This window comes from Protopterus annectens, chromosome 5.part1 (genome assembly GCF_019279795.1).
Source record: "Protopterus annectens isolate FY-2018-M chromosome 5.part1, PAN1.0, whole genome shotgun sequence".
Taxonomy (NCBI): domain Eukaryota; kingdom Metazoa; phylum Chordata; order Ceratodontiformes; family Protopteridae; genus Protopterus; species Protopterus annectens.
The window spans coordinates 71923165-71949393 of record NC_056736.1 but is presented as its reverse complement, the minus strand read 5'-3'; the positions used below and the strand labels follow the sequence as shown (position 1 = coordinate 71949393).

Genomic DNA, 26229 nt, shown 5'->3' with positions numbered 1-26229 from the left:
AACAAGAGGGGTCCCAGGACAGAGCCCTGTGGGACACCACTTGTGACTGGCTTTGAGTCTGACATGGCTCCCGCAATCTTGACTTTATGGGTTCTGTTCTTTAGCCAGTTTGCAACCTATCTTGTGACATATGGATTTACTTTTAAGCTGTTTAGCTTTTCTATGATCCCCGAGTGGGGTATTGTGTCGAAGGCTTTAGCCAAGTCCAGGTAGGCTGTATGGACTGCCTTGCCCTCATCAGTGGCTCTAGTGACTGTTTCGAAAAAGTCAACCAGGTTCAAAAGGCATGATCTGCCTTTTACAAAGCCGAACTGGGTGGGATCAAGTGTCTGTAGGTCCCCAATGTCATTGTTTATGAGTTCCATAATTCTTTCCATAGCTTTGCAAACCAGGCTGGTCAAGCTTATGGGGCGGTAGTTCCCAGGGTCTGTAGTGGAGCTTCCCTCGTGGAGTGGTACCACTGTTGCTGTACGCCAGTGTTCAGGTACATATTCTGTAGTAAGGCTAAGGTTAACATTTTTATATGCGGGTTTAGTTCCTCTTGGAGTTCACGTATCACGCAGCCGGGGATACCATCAGGTCCCATAGATGCTGTGTTTTTTCCTTTGTTGAGGGCGGTTCTCACCTGGACATCAGAGATGACAGGGAGGTTACATTCAGCTGGGATGAGTATTTCTTCTTTTGGAGGTGAGGGAGGGGAGAAATTTGCACTGAACCTGTCTGCCAGAATGTTGGCAATATCTGTGGGTTCGGTAAATTTTTTGTCGTTGTGTACTAACTCTGAGCATATCTGAGTGTTTCCGCCTAGGTTTCTAACATAACTGAAGAATGCCTTGTGGTTATCTTTAGTGTCCTTGGCGATTTTTCTCTCAAAGTTGGCCTTGGATATTTTTATGAGAGAATGCAGCTTTCTACTAGTGCTGATCAGAGATGCCTTCCCTTTATGGGATTTTGCTCCGTCTTGCAGTAGCTTCCTTCTTTTGTTATACAATTTGTTTATGGCTGGGGTCCACCAAGCAGAACGCTTTCCTTTGGTGGAGAGGGTCTTGGTTTTATTTGGGATTGCACGATACATGCATTCTTGGAGATGTCCGTAGAAAGCATTTGTGTAGGATTTGGCATTGTGGGATGTGGTTTCCATTGGCCCTGAGGGCTTAAATGATACCATCTCAGTCTTGAAGTGTAAAGTCAGCTTTTTAGAAGTTTCTCACTGTAGTCTTTTGTGCTGGGGGTGGAGGTGGTAAATGTATGTCCAGGGTGATTTAGTTTGTGGTCAGATCTCACCAGTGAGGGCAATACTTCCGGTGTGGAGCATTTTGTCCCCATGTTTGTGATGATCAGGTCTAGTATATTATCCCCCCTTGTGGGAGAGGTGACTAGCTGTTCCATTGCATTTGAGTTTATGAATTCCAGGAACCTTTGGGCTAGGGTGTTTTGGCTAGAATAGTGCACCCAGTCTATGTTAGGGTAGTTGAAGTCTTCCAATATGATGGTGTTAGACATTCATATCTTCCAATGTCTTCAGGAAGGCTGAGTGGGGTTCTTGAGATTGGGAGGGTGGTCTGTAACATGCAACCAGTTGTATAGCAGTTTTGCCTATGGTTAGCTGCACCTGGATGGTCTCCGATGCTTCATGAGTTGCCACTAACCTAGAGGTGTGGGTATCCTTGATGAATATGGACACTCCCCCTCCCTTAGTGGTTCGGGCCGGGTTTTGGGGCCGAAAAGCATGATACGAGGTAAAGCCTGGTAGCGCTGGGGTGCTCTCAGGAGCCTTGAACCAGGTCTCGGTTACAGCGCAGACATCGATGTTCTCCATACTGAGGAGTGCTTCGAGAGCCTGCATCTTGAGATTTAGACTTCTGGCGTTGCGCAGCATTACCCTTAATTTTTTTCCATTTTTGTTTTCTAAGGAGGTGGGTTCGTCTTTTGAGACTTGCCTAAAAAAGGCAGTATGGGGGTGGCAAGAGCTTTAGCCAATATCCAGAAGCCCAGTGGTGACAGGTGCAAGCCGTCCCTTGTGAAGCAGCGTGGCTTGTCCAGCAAGTCATCCCAAGCAGACAGACATTGGATCCCCCTAGAATGGGTTATATTTGTTCTTGTGGATTGATCTGAGTGCATGCGTTATAGGTTCATAGGTAGGTACTAGGCTATTGGCCTTAGGGCCTATATAAGCCTAGCCAAACGGTACCCTGGCTTTTGCCACCCAAGAAAATTATTTTCCGGTGCCCCTGTCGAGCAGAGCCACAGAAGTGATCCCCGGGGTGTATTTCCTATCTCCCATCCAGTCATCAAGATTTTTATTGAAGAGTGCTAATGAGGAGCTTTGTTTGATATAGATAGGTAGTTTGTTCCAGAGTATGGGAAGTCTCTGAGATAGGAATCTATCCCTCCAGCATGTTCTGTTTAATGTGGTGACAAGGTTTAGGTCTCTAGAGTGTGTAGCTAGGAGAGATTGAGTGGAGCATGTCCAACAGCTCTGGGTTTGACATGGCCTTTTATGTTGGGCAAATATCGTCTCTGAGTAGGCGTTTTTTGAGACTGTCTGCGTAGGGCATCTATTTGAGGCCAGTAATCTTCTTTGTGGCAAATCCTGGCAGCTGACAGTAACGTTTTCCTTGCTTAGCCTAGTGAGTGGAACATCAGTGTGCCTGACTATAGAGTCTCCTATGATTAGAGTGTTGGGTACGTTGTTATGCCTTATGGGCTGTGATTGAATGGCACACTGAGTTTAGCTCAATGTGTCATTTGGGTTGTGTTGGGGGTGGAGGTTGCTTGCGTTTCTGCTTTGGAAGTCTGTGTTGCTTGAGCAGATTTTTATTGTGAGCCTTTACGAATGTAGATGTGTGTGTTGTGTTTCTGTGTGTGTGTTTTGGTGGTGTAGGTTTTGTGTTTCTGTGTGTGTGTGTTTTGCTGGTGTAGGTTTTGCGGGACTATGTGATGAGTGTGTTGTAAGTGTTTAGCTTCTCTTGACTGTCTAGTCCAGTCTTGGGTGAAGAGAGCTTTGCTTCCAGTTTGGCTATATAAGTGCATCTCTCACAGGTTGTAGTGTTTGGTGGTAGGAGGAGAGGGTTGTCTGTGTACATGAGGCAATTGCTGCCTTGCCCCAAGATGCCCAGATTCATCAGGTAGACAAGAGAAAACACCGGGAGCTGACCCTTAGACATGCCTGGATATGTGCTTATTTATTACGTACTAAAAACTGTTTTCCTCTAGACAAGTGAGGAAAGTTGAGTACTGTAGTAATAAGCTACAATGAGTTCTGAACAAGTGCTAAGCTCAAAGAAACAGATTGTAGTGCTAAAACTAAAAAAACTGGCTAGTTCTAAGGGAAAATTTGGAAGAGCAGACTTTATGGCGCCGGGAATAGATTAACCCTAGCTAAGCGGCAATGCATAAAGTGTATTTTTTTTTATATATATAACAGTAACAAATGAGCAAACCAATTAAACAAATTAACCAATAAAAAGCTAAAAACTGAGCCCCGTTCCAGCTACTAACAAGCAGTAATAAATGCAGCAGAATAAATGCAATTAAGTACTTTTATGAACAAGCAGCAAAAGCAAAATAAAGTAGGAAGAAACACAAATACAGTAAAACCAGATGAACAAAGTGCATTTTTTTATATAACAATAGAAGACGAGCAACTGATTTAAACAAATTACCCAGTTAACCAGTAAAATAGTTCAAAACTGAGCCCTGTTCTAGCAGTCTTCAATCAGATAAAGTCTTCAATCAGACAAATTCTAACTGCACACTCTTTTTCAGAAAGAAACGGTTCAAGTAAGCAGGCACAATAAGCCTTTAACCAGAAATTCCTTGCTCAGAAGGGCCTCACCTCCCACAAGAGTGCAGACCACAAACCAGCTTAACAGGTCTGGAGCCCATGTGCTTAAACCAAAAGGCTTAGAGTAACGGCTACAGTTTAATCAGGCTACTACCAAGCAGTAATAAATGCAGCAGAATAAATGCAATTAAGTACTTTTATGAACAAGCAGCAAAAGCAAAATAAAGTAGGAAGAAACACAAATACAGTAAAACCAGATGAACAAAGTGCATTTTTTTATATAACAATAGAAGACGAGCAACTGATTTAAACAAATTACCCAGTTAACCAGTAAAATAGTTCAAAACTGAGCCCTGTTCTAGCAGTCTTCAATCAGATAAAGTCTTCAATCAGACAAATTCTAACTGCACACTCTTTTTCAGAAAGAAACGGTTCAAGTAAGCAGGCACAATAAGCCTTTAACCAGAAATTCCTTGCTCAGAAGGGCCTCACCTCCCACAAGAGTGCAGACCACAAACCAGCTTAACAGGTCTGGAGCCCATGTGCTTAAACCAAAAGGCTTAGAGTAACGGCTACAGTTTAATCAGGCTACTACCAAGCAGTAATAAATGGAGCAGAATAAATACAATTGAGTACTTTAAAGAAGAGCCAAAAGCAAAACAGTGTAATATCACTTGGACCTCAAAATGAATATGATAAAAAACATTATAGTTTATAGCTTTGTAGGTAAGCATGCAGTCCATGACCCCATTAAGGAGCCTAACCCAAAATCTCAGTTGCCACAAAGCAGTGTCTGGTCAAGTGATTGCTTAAGGTCGCACAATAGGCAAGTGAATGCTGAAGAAATTTAAATCATGTACAAGAGGAAGTTAAGAGGTCACATCCTTAATTCTCTGCGCTTACTACCAGTTATGCCGAATGCTCCATTGTTTCAAATACTGAATGTCATTGAGATGTGTTTTTTGTAGTATTACAAACAGAGGCCTAATTTTCCTTATGTCGGCAGTATGTATGTAGACAATCCTTTGGATCTTTTTTTTTTTTTACTGGATATGACAAACTTTTAATATTCTAGGATTGTACACATTAGTTATTGTATGACAGATCAGTATTGTAGCACATTCTTCCTTGGTATTAGCACTTACTTTTTTAGTTATGCATACTGCAGATAGGTGCTGCATTCAAAAATAAATATAAAATTAACTTCTGCTGCATAATTTGAGTTTTGTGAAAGACATTTCTTGTCTGTAAAATATAGCTTGTCCCAGTGAATCATTCATTGGTTCCATAGCTTCCCCTCTTGACTTTGAATTACCATCATATCTGCACCTACCTTTGAAAGTATCTAAGTCCTGGAATTAAATGCTGATACCCATTTTAATACTTTCAAATGGCCAACATGTTTTCCTCTCAATAAAAAAAAATGTCAACCAAATATTCTTCTTTCTTGTTGAGCTTTTTCCAACCTTTGCATTTCACTTTTATCTCATGTGCTCACAGCTGCACAGAAATATGCAGATTTTTGTTTAATATATTGTTTCATTGACTTGACTCTTTACAGTTATTTTCCCTACAGTCCTATAATACATTTGTAAATGTTTCACAAGTTTATTGAACCATGACATTTCTCTGCTTGCCCAGGCAAGTAAGTTTAGATAGCAATTTCCTTCTTGCAGGATGCTCCCCATTTGTATAGATTCAGTCTTTCTTTGAATTTTAAATCATAAATGGAAAGCATCATTATATATCCAAAGGTTTAAGTTTATGTTGAATGCCAAAGTCATGCACACTACTACTTTATAGAGGAATATTGTACTTGCATTTGAAATGGGTCTTCGGTATGTTATATGTTCAACTTTTTATAAGGAATACAGAGAGCTTTGGTAGTGCAAATATTGTGCCCACATTCAATTAAGATAAATCAACAGTACTCAAGTCCATTCATAGTTCTTTCAAGTAACTTAGGTCATCCTTTATTGACAGAATTGTGCAGGCTTAACTGGAGCCCTTCCATATTGCTTCATTTTCTCGTTATTTAAAGGCTGGGAATTTTTTAATTTTTCCCCTCCTTCTCAGCTGGCCTGAAGTGGTTGCAAATGTGGAATGAATCTTGCTTCCCTCCTGAAGCATTGAATGGAGTTTAGTTTCTGTATCTTCAGGAACATAAAATGTGACTGCTTTTGAAAGGGAGGTTCAGTCTGAAGCAGGCTGGCTACAGTAATTTAAATTTTAAAAAGCTGCTTTCTGTTTTGGCTAAATAATCACGATCACCCCACGATTGTGTTTCTTCCAGCTTTCTTTGGAACCTTCACCTTTGATGTCATTATTATTTTATGTTCATATGCATGGAAGCCACCCAAGAGGGGACTAGGGAACTTCACGTGGCGTGGTCATGGAAGAAAAACTCTTGAGTTCTGTCATTTCTCATCACTCTTCTCAGCAGAATAGTCCAGCAAAGTATCTTTTTTATGAGTTCCACACCTCACCCTATCTGCATTTTCAGTAATACTTGTAAACTACATTTAAAAGCTTGCTTTTTCCTTCTGTATGTCTGCAATCAGTTTTAGCTTTTAGATATTCCAGTGTTGCTTCCTAGGTGGTTATTCTGTATTTTTACCTGCTTCATGCCCACTTCTACTCCACCATCTGGTTAGAAAGAGAATTCAAGGCTACTTCCACCTTTTAAAATTGTTATAATGTAATCTAAAAATCAATCTTTTACAGTTCAGGGGTTATTGACTTATTTCTCTTTTTTCCATACTCTCTTCTTGTATTTTTAGTCGGTAAATTCTCTGTGTAAGTTTCAAGACCGTCCTCCTTAGGATTCAGCCTGATATGCATTTTATTTCTTGCTTTCACAACCACACCACCACCAGAGCCTCAAGGGTGAATATTTATATTGACAGTTTCAATCTTAAAGTATTAACATTGGAAGGAGAAGGAACTCTGTTCAGGCATTCTGTGCATGTTTCCTGCCCTGGCAGGAAGTTCATTTACCTGTTTGGACATTTTTGAGATTCGTTCAGTTTTTATTTCTCTCTTATCTTGATAAGAACTCAAATCTCTTCAGAACTTTTTTTTGACACTGAAGAGTGCAACTATGACAGGCTCCATGCAACTGTTGGTCTAGTGGCCCTTCAAGGCTGGGTGGATAAGCCTGCAGTTGGAGAAAACCTTCCACTGTAAAAATACTGTTTTATAGGAAAGCATGTTTTTACTCTCTCTAAAGTGATGTTTAGCTGGGCAAATTGAAGTTTTTAGACCATCATTGCATTTCTGTTGGAGTTGATGTGTAAATGCTTATGTGAACTTTTTTGTGTGAAAAGTTTATTTTTTGATTAAACTTTTTGTCAGATTTTTTGTGCTTGTGTTTTTGGGGCAGGATTGTATGCTTGTGGGACATTGTCATTGGTTTACATGCCTCAGAACCACTTCTTCTAGTTCCTAAACACTGTTTCCTTTTCCATATAGTCCCATAATGTATCTGTAAATGTTTCTCTAGTTCATTGAACTAAGAAATTTCATTGCTTGCTCATCTATGCTGCGGTGGTGGTGCTGCGGTAGCGTTGTCGCCTCACAGTAAGATGTTGTCCTGTTCGATTCTCAGCTAGAGCGTCTTCTGTGTGGAGACATGCGTGAACGGGCGTACCTTCGTTGAAGGTTGTGTGTCAGGGCCAGCAACTCGGCACATAAAAATCTACTGCCAATCATTTAGTGGACCGGAGTTCCACTGTGGCGACCCCTAACCGGGAAAAGCCGAAAGACACAGCAGCTCAACTATGAAGTTTATTTTTCCTTTTGAGTACACTCCGAAATTAAAGCAATGTTTCTGGAAATTAAAGCAATGTTTCTGGAAATTAAAGCAATGTTTCTGGAAATTAAAGCAATGTTTCTGTGCTTTTGTAACATCTGCTTTTCAAGTTACTAAGTATATTTTAAAGTGTGTTCTTTATACTGCTATTTCTTCGGCAGCTGCTGCTTCGTGAGTATTGAGAAGATTGCCTTGGTTTTGTTCTAGAAGCTTTCCTAAACATGTTGCAACTAATATAGATGGATATATGGATGTTTTTGGCACTGGTCTTTGGATGTTTGGGTTGTAACCAGCTCATTATCGAAATGCTTTGCTTCTCACCCACAGTTATACTCTGACTGCTGATTGCCTAGACCCTCAGTTGAGAAACATGGTAATGAGCCTCTAATGAGGTATTTTCAGTGTGGCCTTACCATATCTGTGACTCATACTCTCTCTTTCGGTTACCCTTATTGACCAACCTACATTGGGCAGTAGTGCAGGTGGAGAGAAGAAATCCTATCCCATCTAACTCTCTTACCCGTTTTCCTTTTACCCTCCTGTATAAACTCTCTTAGTTCCTTGTTAATTGTCATCCACAAGTTCTCCTCTGGCTGATATACACGTAGACCAGACATCGTTCTAGCAAAAGGAACTGTAAACTAGTTCACTGACTGTATTGTACTGTCCATTTCCATAATCATAACTTTCCAGTTTTTTTTTTTCCTAATTATCTTCTGCTTGGTCTCTTCCTATGCCTTTATCTGTCATGACCAGCTCTTTAACCCATATCCCCAAGTATTTCATTTTGTCATGTCTCCATAAGTATAGGTACTGTTGAATTAATTTGAATGTTGGCAGAAAATTAATGCTGCTGCCTTTGTTTTATCTTCGTTGATTTTGTATTGAAATTGTTTGAAACTGTCTATGTTCCACAGCACCAAGGTATCATGTTCTGGGTCTGGCAAATGCAGTGTAATATGTGTGAACAAAGCTATTTTCTCCCTGCTATAACACCAGATGTATCCCTGGATTTGCGAGTCTTTTATTGTTCTTCTTAAAATTTCCAAATATAAGCAAGTTACAGGGGGGATGGGGCCATCCCTGTGTAGTTTCACTATACTTGATTGGGACCCTGCATCTTTATTTTTGCCTCTGGTGATCCCTTTGTTCTCTTGGCTCTGTTATTTTTACTGGGAACGTGCTAATGGTATCCTTGCTCTTCACGTAAAATCCCAACAGATCCTGTCAGATGATTTCTGTGCTCCCAACTTTGTTTGTACTGATTCCCTCTGAGTAGACATTGTTCTATTAATACCCGTCACATGTCCATCTGCCTCCCTTCACAAAACCACACTGGTCCATGGTGGCAATTTTGCTGTTTTGTTAGGTAATACAAGCATAAACACACTGTAATAATGATTTAAAATAGAAATTGGTCTGTATGATGCCAGGTCTGTGTGATCTTTTCTCTGGAATATCAAGACTTCATTCAGTAGACTTCATTCAGTATATTATTAAGCAGTATCTTTCAAATCTTCATGTACTGTAATTTTATTTTTCTCTCCCAACTTACAGACTTCTATAGGAATGCAGGCTGCGCCCGGTAATTTCCCAGTGGAGTGATTATATATCATAGTTTTTATTTCTTCTGCATCTGTCCTGGCAATCAAAAATTGAGCTTTTCATTTCCTAACATTGCCAATCTTAATTTTCCATAAATATTTCCAGTTATAATTTTGCTTGACTTTCCCATTCCTCTGCATTATGTAAATGCCTGTAATGTTTTCAAAATATTTATAGTCTTCTCTGGGATCTCCAACTATTCTTTTCATAGGGTCCCTAAGTTTTGCTACTTACCTTTCTACTTTCTGTTGCCCTAGTTATTGCCCTAACCATTTCTGTGCTCTCGAAATTATTGTCGAAAGATAGCTGCTTAACAGAATTTTTTCCACACTTGTGTATATTATCTAAATATTCCTTTGTATTTTGTTCTTAGCAGTCTGCAGCAATGTCTCCTCCATTATTTTAACTTTTGCCAACCCTTGTAAATATTTCCATATCTTCCATATCTCCCCTCTCTTGCTCTCATGTCTGCTATATTTTTGAGATCTGTGATCCATTTTCAGCTTGTTGCAGGTGTAAGCTACCACTTCAGGGGTTGTTTGTATTTTTCCTAGTAGTTGTCATATTGTAACTGCTGCCCACTTTTTTTTTTCCAGTAAATGTTTTGGAAATGATTAGTGTCCCTTCTTTACTTTAGTTATCCTGCATTTGTATCTTATTGTTACAGTGTCATGTGCCTTTAGGTGTGTTTTTTTTTTTTTTTTTTTTGTAAATACGTAATACCTACTGTGAACCTATACTGCCTGTTTAATCTCGCCAACTGCATAATGTTATTATTTTAGTTGTTATTGTGTAATTGTTTATTTATGTAAGTTGTACATACATTTGTTTTCTTTTTTCTTCTGGTTGTATAGCCTGGAATAAGCTGGAAAACAGGCTATTGAGATCAGCGATCTACAACAAATGTACATAAATTAAAATAATTCTCACAAGGGGCATGGTCCAGTACTGATGTCGGGCTAGTCTCAGTACGTTATTGGTCAGATAAACATGGTCTTGTGATGCATAGATTCACTCCTAGGTTCTTTTGCTGTATCTTGTGGAGTAATACATAAAATCAGTTTGAGCTCCTTCTACTGAAAATAATGTCCTCCATGTGAAATAATGCATGTATTTTTAAACTTACCTTCTTTTGTTGTAATTTCCCCTCTAGAGTCCCATCTGATAAACCTTCAATGTTACAGTTAAATTCCAGCCAATACCCGTAATTAAAATACCTCGTTGAAAAGCTGTTATTAACCCAAATCCTTCTCGGCTTTAACATCTTGTCGGGGGGGTATAAACACATTGCGAAGTAAACCTCCTTCCTTGCTAATGTAATCCCTCACTGTCACAAATTTACTGCTAATATTGTTTGTTTGTTTGTTGTTTTCTTATTCTTTCACTGTTGGAGCCCTTCTCTGTGTCGGTATAATAACTTCCTCTTCCTTTGTCCCTGATCTGATGAGTAGGGGAGGTGCATGCGCAACCTCTTGACATAGCGGTTTGCCGCTTACAGCATGGAGTTCTCCAGGCTCTTAATGCTATTACTGCCTTGTGCCTGGGCAGCCTCCCTCATCCCAGGATGGGCAGGAGCTAGTCAAACACCGGTTGTCTGGGGCACAGTCAGGGCTTTATCCCTTAGAACTATGGGACAGGGTCCCTATCTACACTTTTTGAGGGTTCCTTCTCTATGTCCTTGTGTATGCTCCTTTGTTAGATTCATAGGTTCATACTAGGCTATCTGCCCTAGGGCATTTGTAAGCCTAGCCAGAGTGTGTTTGGCTTTCGCCACCCATTTAAATGAATTTTACTATGCCCTTTTTCGAGGTTTAGTTTACTGTGCCTCTGTCTAACAGTGACACAAGTGATACCCGGGGTAAACCTACGATCTCTCATCCACTCGTCAAGATTCCTCGTGAAGAGAGTCAGTGAGGGACTCTGCCTAACTTGGACTGGGATTTTATTCCAGAGTGAAGGGAGCCTCTGGGTTATGAATCTGTCCCTCCAGCATGTCCTATTTATTTCTGTGCTGAGGTTCAAGTCTCTCGAGCGCGTAGCTCAATGGGATTTGGATTTTCTCTATTAATTCCGGGTTGGACATGGCTTTATACGTCAGGCACAGATCGCCTCTAAGCAGGCGGTATGCAACCGAGTAGAGCTGGATTTTCTTTAACCGGCCAGCATATGGCATCTGTTTGAGCCCTTTGATCCTCTTGGTGAGGTACTTTTGGGGTCTTTCCAGTTGCTGCAGGTGTCTGGTAAGATACATCCCAAAAGGGGCATTGTACTCAATTATGGGCATGATGAGGGATGAGTAAAGAGGCACAATGACCTCCCCTGATCTAGATGTGAATCCCTTCATGATTAGGTGGGCTATATAGAATGTTTTTCTAACCACTTTGGCCACGTGGTTGTCAAATGAGAGATTGCTATCAACTTGGGTCCCCAGGTCCCCAATTACTTTTTCCGTACTTAATGGATTACCACCTATGTGGTAATTTGTGGGCACTTTGTTTTTGCCAAAGGGACTGACTATACACTTTTTGGCATTTAGCTTGAGGCCATGGCTCTGGCACCAGTTGTCTGTTTCTATGAGACCCTTTTGGAGGATGCTTGTGTCAGCTGGAGAGTTGATTATGGCGCCCAGTTTGCAGTCATCTGCGAACTTGGTCAGCCACAGTCCTTCCGTGTTGGCCTGTACGTCCGAGAAATATATATCGAACAAGAGAGGTCCCAGTACTGAGCCTTGTGGGACGCCACTTGTAACTGGTTTGGAGACTGACATGGCTCCAGCAATTCTAACCATGTGGGTTCTGTCCTTGAGCCAGTTTGCAACCCATCTAGTGACATAGGGGTTTATATGTAAGCTGGATAGCTTATCTATGATGACCGAGTGAGGTATTGTATCGAATGCTTTTGCCAGATCCAGGTAGGCTGTGTGGACCACCTCCCCCTCGTCAATGGCCTTGGTGACTGTTTCAAAGAAACCGACCAGGTTTAAGAGGCAGGATCTGCCCTTAACAAAGCTGAACTGGGTAGGATCCAGTGTCTGTAGGTCCCCGATATCTTTATTTATGAATTCCATGATGATCCTTTCCATAGCTTTGCAGACCAAGCTAGTCAGGCTTATGGGACGATAGTTTCCAGGATCCGTTGAGGCACCACCTTTGTGGAGAGGGACCACTGTTGCTGTACGCCGCTCTTTGGGTACATATCCTGTAGTAAGGCTGAGATTGAACAGTAGCTTTATGTTTGGGTTCAGCTCATCTTGGAGTTCATGTAGGATGCAGCCCGGGACACAGTCTGGTCTCATTGATGCTGTGTTTTTTGCTTTGGAGAGGGAGTTTTTTACCTGAGCATCTGAGATGTCAGGGGGGCAGCACTCTGCTGGAATAGATATTTGCTCTTTTGGTGGGGAGGGGGTGGGAGAAGTTTGCGATGAATCTGTCGGCCAGGATGTTGGCAATGTCTGTGGGTTCTGCGTATTTTTTGTCATTTTGGACTAATTCTGAGCATATCTGGGAATTCCCACCCAGGTTCCTAACATAACTAAAGAAAGCTTTGTGATTATCTTTAGTGTCCTGTGCAATTTTTCTCTCGAAGCTGGCCTTAGATGATTTTATGAGTGCCCGTAGTTCTTTGCTAATACTGATCAGGGATGCCTTCCCTTTTTGGGATTTTGCTCTATCGTGTAGTAATTTCCTTCTTCTATTGTATAGTTTGTTTTATGGTTGGGGTCCATGCATTCCTGAAGGTGTTCATAGAATGCGTTTGTAAAGGATTCTGCGGTCTGGGTCATATTTTCCACAGTCCCGGGGGCTTTGAGGGATTCCACCTCGGTTTTGAGTAATGTGAAGTTTGCTTTAAAGAAGTTTTTCACTGTGGTTTTCTGGGCAGGGGGTGGGGTCGGGATGTGGATATCCAGTGAGATTAATTTATGGTCTGATCTTACCATTGAGGAATACACTTCTGGTCTGGAGCATAGAGTCCTCATGTTGGTGATGATCAGGTCCAGTATGTTTTCCCCTCTTGTGGGAGTGGCCACAAGTTGTTCCATAGCATTTGCGTTTATAAATTCTAGGAACCTTTGGGCTAGGGTGTTGGAGCTAGAGTAATGCTCCCAGTCTGTGTTTGGGTAGTTGAAGTTGCCCAATATAATGGTGTTTGGAGAGACCTTCATATTTTCCAGTGTTCTCAGGAAGGCCGGGTGGGGTTCCTGGGTTTGGGAGGATGCTCTGTAACAGGCTATAAACTGGGAAGGCAGTTTTACCCACTGTTAGTTGCACATGGATAGTCTCCGATGCTTCGTGCTGTGCCACCAACCTGGAGGTGTGGGTATCTTTGACGAATATTGATACCCCCCCCTCCTTTTGTGGCTCGGTCCGAGTTTTGGGGAAGAAAAGCATGGTATGAGGTATAACCTGGTAGTGCTGGGGTGCTCTCGGGAGCCTTGAACCAGGTTTCTGTTACTGCACAGATATCGATGTTCTCCATGCTAAGGAGAGTTTCGAGTGCGTGAATCTTGAGATTTAGACTTCTGGCGTTGAGTAGCATTACTCTTAGTTTCTTATCCCTTGTGATACCTATGGAGGTGGGTTTGTCTTTTGAGCCTTGCCTAAAAAAGGCACTATTTAGGTGGAAAGAGCCTTTGCCAATATCCGAAAGCCCAGGGGTGACAGGTGCAAGCCGTCCTTAGCAAAGCAGCATGGCTTGTCGAGCATGTCATCCCAGGCTGACAGGCATTGGATCCTCTTTGAATGACACCAATACTTAAGCCAATTGTTGAAATTGATCATCTTGTCTTCATATTGTGGCATCATTCTTGGTAAGGGTAAGATACTACTCAAGGTCAGGGTCATACCGGCTTGGGCTACATGCTCAGAGAGCTCCTCTGTCTCTTGTCATGTAGTCCAGGGAGGTACGTCTCAACATGGACAATGACTGAGTCATATTTGTACTTGCCTTGGAGTGGCCTGAGTGCTTGTGTTATGTGGTGGATCCTAGCGCCCGACAGGCAGCTCACTGTGACCCTCTCCTTGTTCAGCCTGGTGAGCGGGACGTCAATGTGCCTGACAATAGAATCCCCTATTACAAGTGTATCAGGTGTGCTGTTTAGCCTTAAGGGTTGTGACTGTTCAGCACACTGGCTTTGTGAACTATGTGTTGCACGTGTTTTGTTTTGGGGTAGCGGTTGCTTGGGTGTCTGCTTTGGATGTCTCTGCTGCTTAGGCAGATTTTTATTTAGAGCCTCCGAGTATGTGTTTATGTTTGGTTTGCTGTCGTGGTAGGTCTATGTGAGACTGGAATTGTAGTGAGTGTGGATACCTTCTCCTCCTGACTGGTTACGCCAGTACTGAGTTGAGAGAGCTGAGCCTCCAGTTTGGCGATATGGTTGCATCTCTCACATATGTTGGAACTTGTTGGGAGGAGGAGAGGGTTGTCTGTGTACATGAGGCAGTTGTAACATTGCCTCAAGATTCCCAGATTCACCAGCTAGACTGGAGAGGATACTGCCAACTGACCTTTGGACATGTTAGAATAGTACAGGAAACTCCTTTAAAATTGAAAAAAAGGGCCAATGGGGAGTAAGGTACTCAAGGGGAGTTTGTGAGGGTGTAGTGCTTTTAATTTTTTTAGTGTTGACTTATATAATTGCTTTAGTGAGCAAGTGCCGGGCTTTAGAGTAGGAATATGGTGTTTATTATGAGAACTAGAACAGTTCTAAGGGAAAAAGTGAAGAGCAGACTTTGTGGAGCCGAGAATGGTTTAAATCCAATTAACCGGCGCTGCCCGATGCTGCGCTATGCGCAAAGCCACGCTAAATTGGGTTTTATACAGTGGGACTTGAAAGAGCTAGAAATTGGCCCAAAACGGCCAATAGACTACCAGATTCTTGTGCTGGGAACACTCCTCCAGGGATAGATAGGCTGCTCTAAGCTCCCCACTCCCACTGGTGAACAAAGAAGCCTCCTTTTATCCAAGAAAGGAAATGGGAAACACAGTCCAGAATACAGCAAAGCTTGTATTTGGACGGTCAGGAAAGGCGGGAAACAAGGATAATTTTTTTTGTTTTTTTTCTTTTCTATTTGCAAATAAACAGCAGGAAACTGCAATAAATATGTAACGCAGGCTAGTGCACTTGTAACCTCAACAGGTGAATGCAACAAACAGGACAAACTTTAAAAGTGCAGGTGCAAAAACAACTTTAAACAGTTTAAAACAGTTAAAGAAGCAGAAATACTTGCTGTTTAGCTAGATTGGACAGTCGCCCAGGTAGTAGCAGGAAAAAAACACTTTTATCAGATAAGCAGTCTTTCTTTTAGCCTCTCTGCTGCTAGCACCACTCTTTCTAACTTTCCGATACTTCCATTTCAGTGAATAAAACTTAGTAGGGACATTGGTATGGTCCAGTTATTGTGGCTTACACCATTTCTTCTGGTGTTGTATGTGTGACCGCTCACACTTAACATGGATGCATGTTGGGGGGGGGTCAGCAAATTACCCTCCCAGTCCTTCTCTGTGCTCCCCCTATTTATTGTGGTTATGTGGTTCATACAAAAAGTCAGACTTTTTCAAAGCCATAACACCCTTTTTGCCCCAGCAGGCATTGATCTTGCTGCTTTATCCATACCTCCTGCAGAAGTCCCTTCAGCTGTGTCCCATTAATGCCCTTCTGTCTGTCTTTTCTCAAGCCAACAACTTGGCTTTTCCATTTCTTATGATAGCCAATAACACAGTTTTTCCAGCAGGTTAGTACAAATTTACTGATATTCACCGTATTGATCACTGCCACAGTAGTCCAAGTTATTTGGGTTATGTCCTCCTGATGATATAACAGCCATTCACCTTCCAAAACATCAGGGTACTTTTCCACATGCCCAAACCATTAGCTTGAACTGAGCTGATAACAATATAACGGGTCTATATTAGAACATAGAAGTTTCAAAACTTTGAATGTTCTAATATCGAAAGCTGAATATATCGAAGCTACAAAAAAAACGAAATTATGTCCTAGGGAAAGAATTCGGTTGTCCATTTCTGTTGCTTCAGTAGTGTCAGCACTGTGTTGGAAAGTTATGGGTCGGGTTCAGGTAAGTGTGCGATTGAGCGCGGGTTAGGTTAGTTAGGGTGCGGGTTAGGTATGTGTACGATTGTGTGGACGTGAGGGTTAGGGCGGGGTAGGTGAGTTAGGGCGCTGGTGAGGTGAGTGTGCGATAGTGACGCACCTTAGGGTTTGGGTGAAGGTAAGTGGATAGTTAGTGGTGTATGTATAGTTTAGTGTAGGGTTAGGTGTAAGATTTTAGGTGTATGTGTGTGGATTGCTGTTTGTTTGGTGTGCTTGTGTTGTGTGTATTTTGGTACAGCAAATGTTTTCCCTAGGAAAAATTTTGCTGTTCTCTATGTTCGACGTTTTAAGCTTTCGATGAATAGGGGTCGATATTACAACATTCGAAGTTTTGAAACTTCGATGTTCTAATATAGACCTCGATATAACAGCCATCCAGCTTCCAAAACATCAGGGCACCTTCCACATACCCAAACCATTAGCTTGAACTGAGCTGACTGAAAGGTAGGTTCAGGCACCAAGCCCTTCTGAACTTTCCTGATGCTGAAGATAGTGCTCTTGATGGGATTTGGGGATCGGCAATCCGCATGTGCTGTTTCTTTGCTGGCTTTCCAAAGGGAACTTTACACATTCAGTATTTTACTATTTGAGGTGAACTTTCCTGTTCAGGAAGGTGTTTTTATGCTAGGAAAATATGTTTTTGATGAGTCACAACTGTGTATTTAAATGAGAGCGCTTTTTTGTTCTTGTCAGTTTGAAAGTTATTTAAAACTACTTTTTCTATGGTGAAACATTATTTATTATAGTTTTTGGAGGCTGCAAAGTGTATTGAAGTACTTTTTACTGAGCTTTGACTGGAGAATATCACTTAAGGACTTGTATTTTTACTAGCTTGTGTTGAGTAGCTTCACTTGAAAGAAACACTATTTTCAGCTTGACCAAGGAACAAAGTACCGGTCCCACAGTTGGTTCTTCTTTCACCCACAAAAACAAAAAGTTAAGCTAACAGCCTTTATAATGCAGCAGGCTAGTAATTTGCTTCAGCTGCAGGTGGGGGACTCTGCTGTGGTTTCCCAGACCACTTTTTCCCTGGATTTCTCTGGTGTTGTCTGTACAACCACGGTAGACTGGGGGTTAGACCAGTTCTATGCAGATGTTGAGGTCCCCTCAGTGGGCAAGAGAGAGTCACTCTTGTTGGTCTTGGGGGAAGGGGCAAGGAAGGTGCCTCTATTGTACCAGTCTCTGGGGAACATATTGCTGCCATTAGTAAACTTATTTGCCCAAACTTTCCTGCCAAAAAGAAGCAGAAAACTTCCTTTTCCTAAACTAATTTCTCTGGACAGGAGTTGTTTATTAGGACTGGCACACAGTCTTGTACTGGCTATTTACCCTTCTTATAGGGTGGTTTCTGATTTTGAATCTGTAGTGGGTATGAAGGGGTGGGTATCTTTTTCCTTCCTCCTCAGATTTCTGATTCCTATTTAGAGGAGAGTATGGTGTCTGAATCTCCCTGTTAAGGGATTCTCTGTCTCTGAGACTATTTACAGAATGTGCCAATGTTTTCAATGGGAGAACACTGGGGTATTTCGGTCCCTCAGAAAATACTATTGAGTTGTTACAACTGGGTTTTTCAAAAATGTTACCCATCCCCAGTGCTGTCAGTATTGAAGGTTATGTTTCTCGCAGCCTGTGGTTTCCCTGACAGTCCAGCGTGCTGTACCTAAGAAAGCAGATAGAATTTACAAAGTTTCTCAGGCTTTCAAATTTTTATACACTCCTCTCAGACTTGACCAAGCAACTATAGCTTTAGTTAAGCCAGTTGCTGTCAAACATTTCAGTTATAATTCTTCAAATTCAGAGATGGTAAAGCTATTGATACGTTTGAGAAAAAAAAGTGTATGCTACTCTTGACAGCAAATGGTAGGGCAATTTATTCTCACAATCTGTGCATTATGGGACAGATTTAGCTTTTCAAAGGAATCCCGATGTTTACCCCCATGAGGGCAGACAAGAGTTTAAAAAAAAAAAAGAGTAAAATTAGGAATGAGTACTTATTTTGCTGCAGGCAGGTTTGGGAGTTGCAGTAAAAGTAAATCATGGCAAGATAAAAATGTATATTTTTTTCATCATTTGTCCGTAGTGGTCATTTAAACAACTTGCTTGTCTTTCCTGACACTTTGAAAGACGGTTTTGTTGATCTGACCTCTGGAGGAAGAGTGTATGAGTTTCAAGCTCTTGTGGTGGACTGGCCTTTTTTTTAATTTTCCACAGAGCTGGGCTTACTTGAGACCTAATCCTTTCATGCTTAAAGTGGTATCTGAGTTTACTTTAAGCCACACCGTTCATCTCTGTGTGCTTCCCTTATCCCAAAAATGAGAGAGAATAGATATGTCACGCTTTGGATGTCCACGGGCAACTTTGGTGATATCTTTAGAGAACAAAATCTTTTAGGACTTCTGATCAGTTGTTAATTTCTTGCGAATGTAAGAAGAGACCACTTGTTTCACAGTGGACTTTTCCCAAATGGTTGTCTCTGGCTATTACCTTTTGTTATTCCCACTATTCCAGGCAAGGTCAAGCCACACTCTATCAGTTTCTTGACTTCATCTATGACTTTTTGGAAAGGGTTGGACTGAATAGAGAACCTTTTTCTCTTTGGTGGTTGCCTCTACGAAGAAAGTGTCTGGGATACTCCTCTTTTTCTCTGAAAATGCTTTGTCTTTTGTATTGCAGAGAATGTCTTACTCAGAGCCCTTTTAATGTCCATGGAGACTAGCCTGAATCAGGTTATCTACGTGCCAATTTTCTTTTTTGACTTTTCAGGTCAAAAGGAGTATTTTCTCTCCATTTATATTCACTAGTAACTGAGATTTTTGTATTTGATAAGAGTCGAGACCATAAGCAAGAAGGACCGGCTCTTTGTTTCTTTTGCTAAAGCCAGTTTACCTATTTACTTGATAACTGTCAAGCTGCATACAGTTTTTGACACAGACAGTATTTTAGCCTGTTGCAGTTACTGTAAAGGCCCATTCCCTTAGAGCAGTAGCTACACCTTCCACCTTTTCAGTAACACTATTCTTTAAAGGAAAACTCCACCTTAGAACTCAAAAACATATTTTTTCATTGTATCTTTGTTTTTGAGCTATTTAAATACCTTAAAATCACTCCAAGTGTGTGTTTTACAATTTTAATGAATTTCTCTCAAAATGGTGGATGATGGGGCCTCCTTGGTAATGTGATCTTGCTTTCCTTCCTTCTTCCCGGAATACATTTCAAGTCCTCTTTTATATGACTCATGCCAGACATAAGGAAGTGGTGCTGTTTTCTCATGCCATTAAAATATAATGGCAGGACTGTGAAGCACTGTCATCTAAACACACCTTCTGTAAAAGAGCTGCTTCTCTGTTTACCTGACTGAGCCTCATTTATCTGTCTGCCAGAGCTTGTTCTATGCTATAAATAGCTATTAGCTACTTGCAGCAAAAGAAAGCAGATAACAGTTTTTTTAAGATGAATCTTTTGTAGTCCTAACAAACTTGATAAACTCACCCCCATACTCTCATGCTGAGGTGTGAAAACTCTCATTGCAGTAAATTATTTTGCTGTACATTTACAAGTGACCAGTAGTAGGACTCTAAACTTATTCTGTCTGCTACTTCCCAATGCCTTCAGTGTGATGATGTTTCTCTCTCATGAACGATGCAGACTTAAAATGTGCTTTACTAGTTCCTCAGTTATTTCTGTCATGTTCCCCCTCCTTTTTTCTACTTCATATATATTTATACTTTGGTAACCAGGAAAGTGAACTGGTCCCAGGACCCTTTTCAGCCACATCATAAGCTACACTGGCAAAGATTATAGTTATTAAATGCACTTATCAATCCAAATAAAAAATACTGACGAAAGACATTGACCAAGATTGCATGTGGAAGATTACACGTGGAACACATGTAATGTGCGACCGTGACCAAGTAAATCATTGAGCAACATTTACTAGAATGTATACATTAATAATACTTAACTATACTATGTTGTTTATTATACATTCATTGTATATACACACACACACACACACACACACACACACACACACACACACACACACACACACACACAGTGTGTGTGTGCATTTAAACACAGTTAAGTACTTCTGATTTCCTTTCCTTAGTGTTCTTAATGCAAATGCAAGGGCACATAGTAAATGTATGTTAAAGTAAATTCAGCTGTATTTTATGGTTGCTCTCTGACAATGCAAGGACTGACTCAAAGTCGGTGGGAATCTCTTACAATGGATCTGCATGTACCAGATATATGCATCCCCCCTCTGGAAGGATGTCACACACAGCATAAAGGACCTTTTTTTATGAACAGTATCAGTGCACCTAGTTGATAGGATTGCCACCTGACTCTCTTTCTGCAGTTCTGGCCTATGTGTGTAGCGGGGGGCTTGAAAATGCTAAAAGCATTTATACTTTACAAGAAAAAATATTTATTGACTTTTCTCTAAATGTTACAGAAATCATTGCTACTAAGTTATCTTTACACAAACTGTTATAAATAGAATTTCAGTAATTGTGTTGCTGCTTATGTAAATTTGTCAAACGAGTTGACAATTGCCTTTAAACCCCTGACTGATCTAATTGTTTTGTTTTGCTATAAAAGGGGAATGTTAAGTTCTCCTCCCCTCTGCAGTAAAAACAGTGGAAACAATTCCACAGCTTTCTGTCTTTTTTATATCAGTTGCTGTATTCCTGACATTAGCAGGATTAATTACCCATCTAAGATTGACAGCAGTAGGGTAAACTACAGATTTAACTATGTCTATATGTCATGCAGGTGGAAACTAATTTCTCTGCAAAGTATGTGAAGTTTTTATCTGCTGAGAGATCCTAATGCATATGGTATAAATCCTTTCTGTTTACAAAGTAGAACCGTTTTCCTTGTCTGTTGTGTTTGTGAGTTGAATGAAGGGGTGTTACAGCTTCAAAATCTGAATTTGTGTTCGTTTGTGTCAGCTCAAAAAACTGATTGCATGAAGGGGTAGTGTTTACAGAGTTGCAGTAATGCCTCATTTAATGTGCTTTTATAAAGTAAAATTGTAGTGCTTTCGTTTGCTTCATTATTACATGTTGCAGTATTTGTCTCGCATTTCACAGACTAATGACACAGTTTTGTGGTCAGGTGTTCAGTGGAATAACAGCGGCTTACATTTTAAGAGTTGTTATGGTCTTGGAATGTTGTTTGTAATTTTCGGCTGGTGTGGCGTTCTCTTGCTTCTGTGTTACAATTGGAAACCTTAAGATTTTGAGTTTTGCCTGTGTTTCAAAAGTTCGCAGCAGAATTTAAATCCTTTTCTTTGTGAGTGGGGAAAATCGCTCACAGTCCCTGGGTTGGAGGCTTTGCCTTCTGCCTTCAGGTAACTAATATAATCAAACCTGATGTCATTGCACCAAAAAGAGCTTCTCCTTCATTAAATTCCTTTGAAGAGAGTGCATTTTCTTTCTTTGTGATTGCTGCAACCAGCCTATACTACCCTTTCTAGTATTTGATGATTGTAATGTTGGCACAGTTCTATAAGTTGCACTTTACATTTTATGCTTTTCAGTGTTCTGTGTAGTTTCCGATAATGAGTTTTGTTTTTTTTTTTTTTTTTTTTTTAAGGTATGGCATCACAGCTGCAAGTTTTCTCCCCTCCAACAGTGTCATCGAGTGCCTTCTGCAGTGTAAAGAAGTTAAAAGTTGAACCCTCGAGCTGGGATGTTACGGGACAGAGCAGCAGTAGTGGCAAGTATTTCACCCACAGCAAAAATCACTCCAGTACACAGGTGCAAGCAAATTCTTCTCATAAGGTAGCAGCCATAAACCTTGGAGCTTACAATCAGAATTTGCTTCTGCCTGTAGTGTCAGCTGAGCACATTGTTATTGCTGCTGCAGACAGCACGGGAAGTATAGCAACTGTGTCATCCAACAATAGCCAGTTATTGACATCTCATAGGAGCAACGTTTCACTGTTGGAGCCTTATCAGAAATGTGGACTGAAAAGGAAAAGTGAAGAGGTTGACAGCAACGGCAGTGTGCAGATAATTGAGGAGCGTCCCCCCCCGATGATTCCGAACAGGACTGCAATGGGTGCTGCCACTACTGCAACGGTAACCACAAAAAGCAATAGCTCAAATAGTGAGGGAGATTACCAGCTTGTGCAACATGAAATTCTTTGTTCAATGACAAACAGCTATGAAGTACTAGAATTTCTTGGGCGGGGCACATTTGGTCAGGTGGCCAAATGCTGGAAAAGAAGTACCAATGAAATTGTAGCTATTAAAATTTTAAAGAACCACCCTTCATATGCTCGCCAGGGACAGATTGAGGTTAGCATTCTTTCCCGTTTAAGTAGTGAGAATGCTGATGAGTACAACTTTGTCCGTTCGTATGAGTGCTTTCAGCACAAGAACCACACTTGTCTTGTGTTTGAAATGTTAGAGCAGAACTTGTATGACTTTTTGAAGCAAAACAAATTTAGTCCGCTGCCACTAAAATGTATCCGGCCAATACTTCAGCAGGTGGCTACAGCACTGATGAAGTTGAAAAGCCTTGGTCTAATTCACGCTGACCTTAAACCAGAAAACATCATGCTAGTGGATCCAGCACGCCAACCTTACCGTGTGAAGGTTATAGACTTTGGGTCAGCTAGTCACGTTTCAAAGACTGTTTGTTCAACTTACCTTCAGTCGCGTTATTATAGGTAATTTTGTTTATTTTTGTCATTAGAATTTTTTTTCAAAGTGCTTTGAATTTTGAGTTTTTTTTTTTTTTTTTTTTTATGACAAAGTTTTATTTTGAAAAAAAAATCTTTCATTTTAGACATGTCTGTGTTAAATAGTAAGCAATGTGCAACTGTTCACTGAAGGTTTAAATAATGTGGTAGGTCAGAAGTCAAGTTTTGTTTCAGGGGCAGCCCAAATAGGTGCTTGGTTGGAGGAGTGAAAGCAGCACTGTGAATAGAATAATTTGAACAGACTGAAAAGAAATTCAGACCAAATAAAGTAGGTTTTAGTAGCCCTGTGGATGTATACTGGAGAAGGCAAGACTTTGGGTTGCATAAACTGGTCTGTGAATCTGTTGTATTTTCTTAGTTATTATTTCAAAGTCAGAGTAAACGTTATTGTCATTCAGAAATCACACAAGCGCAAAAACTGAATGAAATTCTTTGTCTCCAGACTCAATTTGCAGACAACATATAGACTATTTTCACAGACATTTGCACATAACACATGGCTATTACATCACAGACATGCGGGTAGACAGACTAATACTTTCCATAATTAGAAACCCATTTTAACACTTTTCACAGTGAACACGTGTGAGACTTTTAATATTGCACAGGTACTTGGTTAAGACATTGCATTGATCCTTGCAAAGTAAGAGACATTTAAGTATTGCACTGTGGTTAATTTACAAATTTCTAATGTCTTGCACTGAAAGAAGAGATATTTTACTGTATTGCTACTGCTCTAAATGGCCTATAAGTTAACAGTCATGGTAAATATAAGTATTAGATGAAACTGGTAACTAGGTTAATACACAATGTGAGACGAGCTACTACAGTTTCTACTGTTCCAGATGGCTATCATGGAGTGTAGTTGTTACTAGAGTTCTGCAGCCTGATGACATTAGGGACGAAGCCAATCCTGAATGTCCTAGTTCTGCGTTGTATACTTTGGAAGCGCTTTTCAGATGGTAGATGCAGGAGCAGTCTGTAAGCAGGGTGAGTGCAGTCTTTATTCCTCTGGCCCTGCTGAGACATCTGGATAAGTAAAAGTTGTGGATAGGTGGTCTTGATGATCCTCTCGGCTGTCTTCAACACTCTCTGAAGGGATTTGCGCTCAGATGTAGAGCAGCTTCCATACCATACTATGAGGTTGTTTGTCAGGATGCTTTCTATAGTACCTCTATAGAAAGTAGTAAGAATTGTCCTTGGCCTTCTCAAAAGTGCAGTCTCTGGTGCGCTTTCTTGACTATGGCATGTGTATTGGTACAAGTCCTCGTCAATGTGCACTCCCAGAAGCTTAATGCTTGTCACTCTTTCCACTGTTTCCCCATTGATGGTAACAGGAGAATGTTCCTTGTGATTTTTCCTGTAGTCCACAATTATCTCTTTTGTCTTGTTTAAGTTTAGTGCTAAGTTATTTCCACTCCAGGTAGTCACTTGTTCCACCTCATCTCTATACGCTGTTTCATTGTCATTACTAATGAGACCCACCACTGTTGTGTCATCAGCAAACTTATTGATGTGGTTTGTATTGTACCTGGCTGTATAATCATGTGTTTATCCGGGTGAACAACAAGGGACTTGGTACACATCCTTGTGGGATTCCAGTTTTAAGAGTGATGCTATCTGAGGAGTTATTTCCTGTGCACACTTTCTGAGGTCTGTCTGTGAGAAAGTCAAGAAGCCAGTTGCAAAGTGCAGTGTTGACGTCCAGGTGGAGTAGCTTCATTACCAGATGAAGAAGGATGACCGTGTTAAAAGCAGTGCTGAAGTCGATGAATAGTACCGTCGCGTAGGTGTTATTTTTAAGGTGTTCCCAAGGATAGATGGAGGGCTCTGTAAGCAAACTGCAGAGAGTCAAGATCAGCAAGTAGTACAGATGTTATGGCATCCTTGACCAACCATTCAAAGCAGTTCATCACTATGGAGGTGAGGTCTACAGGGCGGTAGTCACTTAGGCAAGATGGTGGAGAATTCTTTGGTAATAGAATGATTGTCATGTCTTTGAAGCATTTCAGAACAATTTGTTAACTCCTAGAGTTATTGAAGATATCCATGAGGCCATTTGTTAGTTGGATTGCTCAGTCCCTGAGCACTCGTCCTAGGATGATGTTATTTGTGTTTCACTGTTGCAGTCATTGTTTTTGGGTTATCTGCTTGCAGTAGCCCTCAGTCGGCCTGATTAACAAAGTCTTGGGACATCAGGTCATCAGGGGTATAAAACATGCAGCCGACACCATTACATCAGTCTTTCTTGCTGTGCGGTGCCTGAAGCAGAAGCAGTTCGCAAGTTCCGGTCGGCTTACTCCTGAAATTTTTGTTTTCGAGTTTCAGAACCAAAGTCTTCAACTAAAGCGAAGTACCCCGTTGGGGAAACTTTTTCTTGCTCTTTACCGATGTAAGTAAAAGTTAATAATTGCATTACTTGTGGAAAGAAAATACCTCACAAAGATTTTTCATTTGTACCATATTCCTTGCCTAGGCCCTGACCACGATGTACCTTGCTGTCGGTTTTGCGCCTTATTTAATCAACGCAGTATCCTTCGGTATATTTTTGCCTCTAAATATTTCGGTTCTCGATTCAATTATCCAGAAATGTCTTCGGTAAGCCATTTGACTGCCGGTATTCCAAAAACGTGCAAAGATAAAGACAGAGACAGGCTGCCTATGTCCAAAATTGCAGACGCAGCTTCTCCTAAGTCAGTCGCCAGTTCGCCAGTACTCAGTGAGGCACTTCTGCGACCCTTGATACCTGCTACTTCTGACTCGCAGGCCTGTACTGAGACCCATTCGGAGTCCGGTATGCCGCGAGATGCTTCAGCTGTCTCTACCTTGGATGGGTCTGGAGCCGCTGTGCAGGCACCAGCTACTGGGGGTGTATTCAGGCCTACGGACTTGCATATTAAACCGATGCCTCCTTCTTCTTTAAGGCCTAAACCTCGAACCTTGCCTAGAAAACCGATGCCCAGGCTGCATGCTCAGGCCTCTATGCCTAAAAAACAAATTATAAGAATGGCTGAAGACCTTATAACTTTAATCAGGGGAAGCCAACCTTCGTATTCTAGGATGGAATTTGTTTATGAATCTTCTGACCAGGATACCCTATCTACTTATGAGGATTCTGATGCAGAGGACTCTATTCCCTCTGCTTCTCCTCCAGAGGATTTCTCTTTTGGTGAAACCTTGCACACTGTAAGGGAAAATTTCCA

At 41.1% G+C, this 26229-nt stretch overlaps 1 protein-coding gene across 7 annotated transcripts in view; it reads left to right on the top strand.

Annotated features, from left to right (window-relative positions):
* The window catches only part of HIPK1 (homeodomain interacting protein kinase 1), a 1001014-nt gene that overhangs the window by 13045 nt on the left and 961740 nt on the right, over nucleotides 1–26229 (top strand). For all 7 annotated transcript variants that reach the window (XM_044072892.1, XM_044072895.1, XM_044072893.1 and 4 more), the window contains one exon: nucleotides 21913–22993. In XM_044072892.1, the coding sequence (XP_043928827.1) occupies nucleotides 21915–22993 (1079 nt within the window). In that variant the 5' untranslated portion in view covers nucleotides 21913–21914. The remainder of the gene's footprint in view (nucleotides 1–21912; nucleotides 22994–26229) is intronic.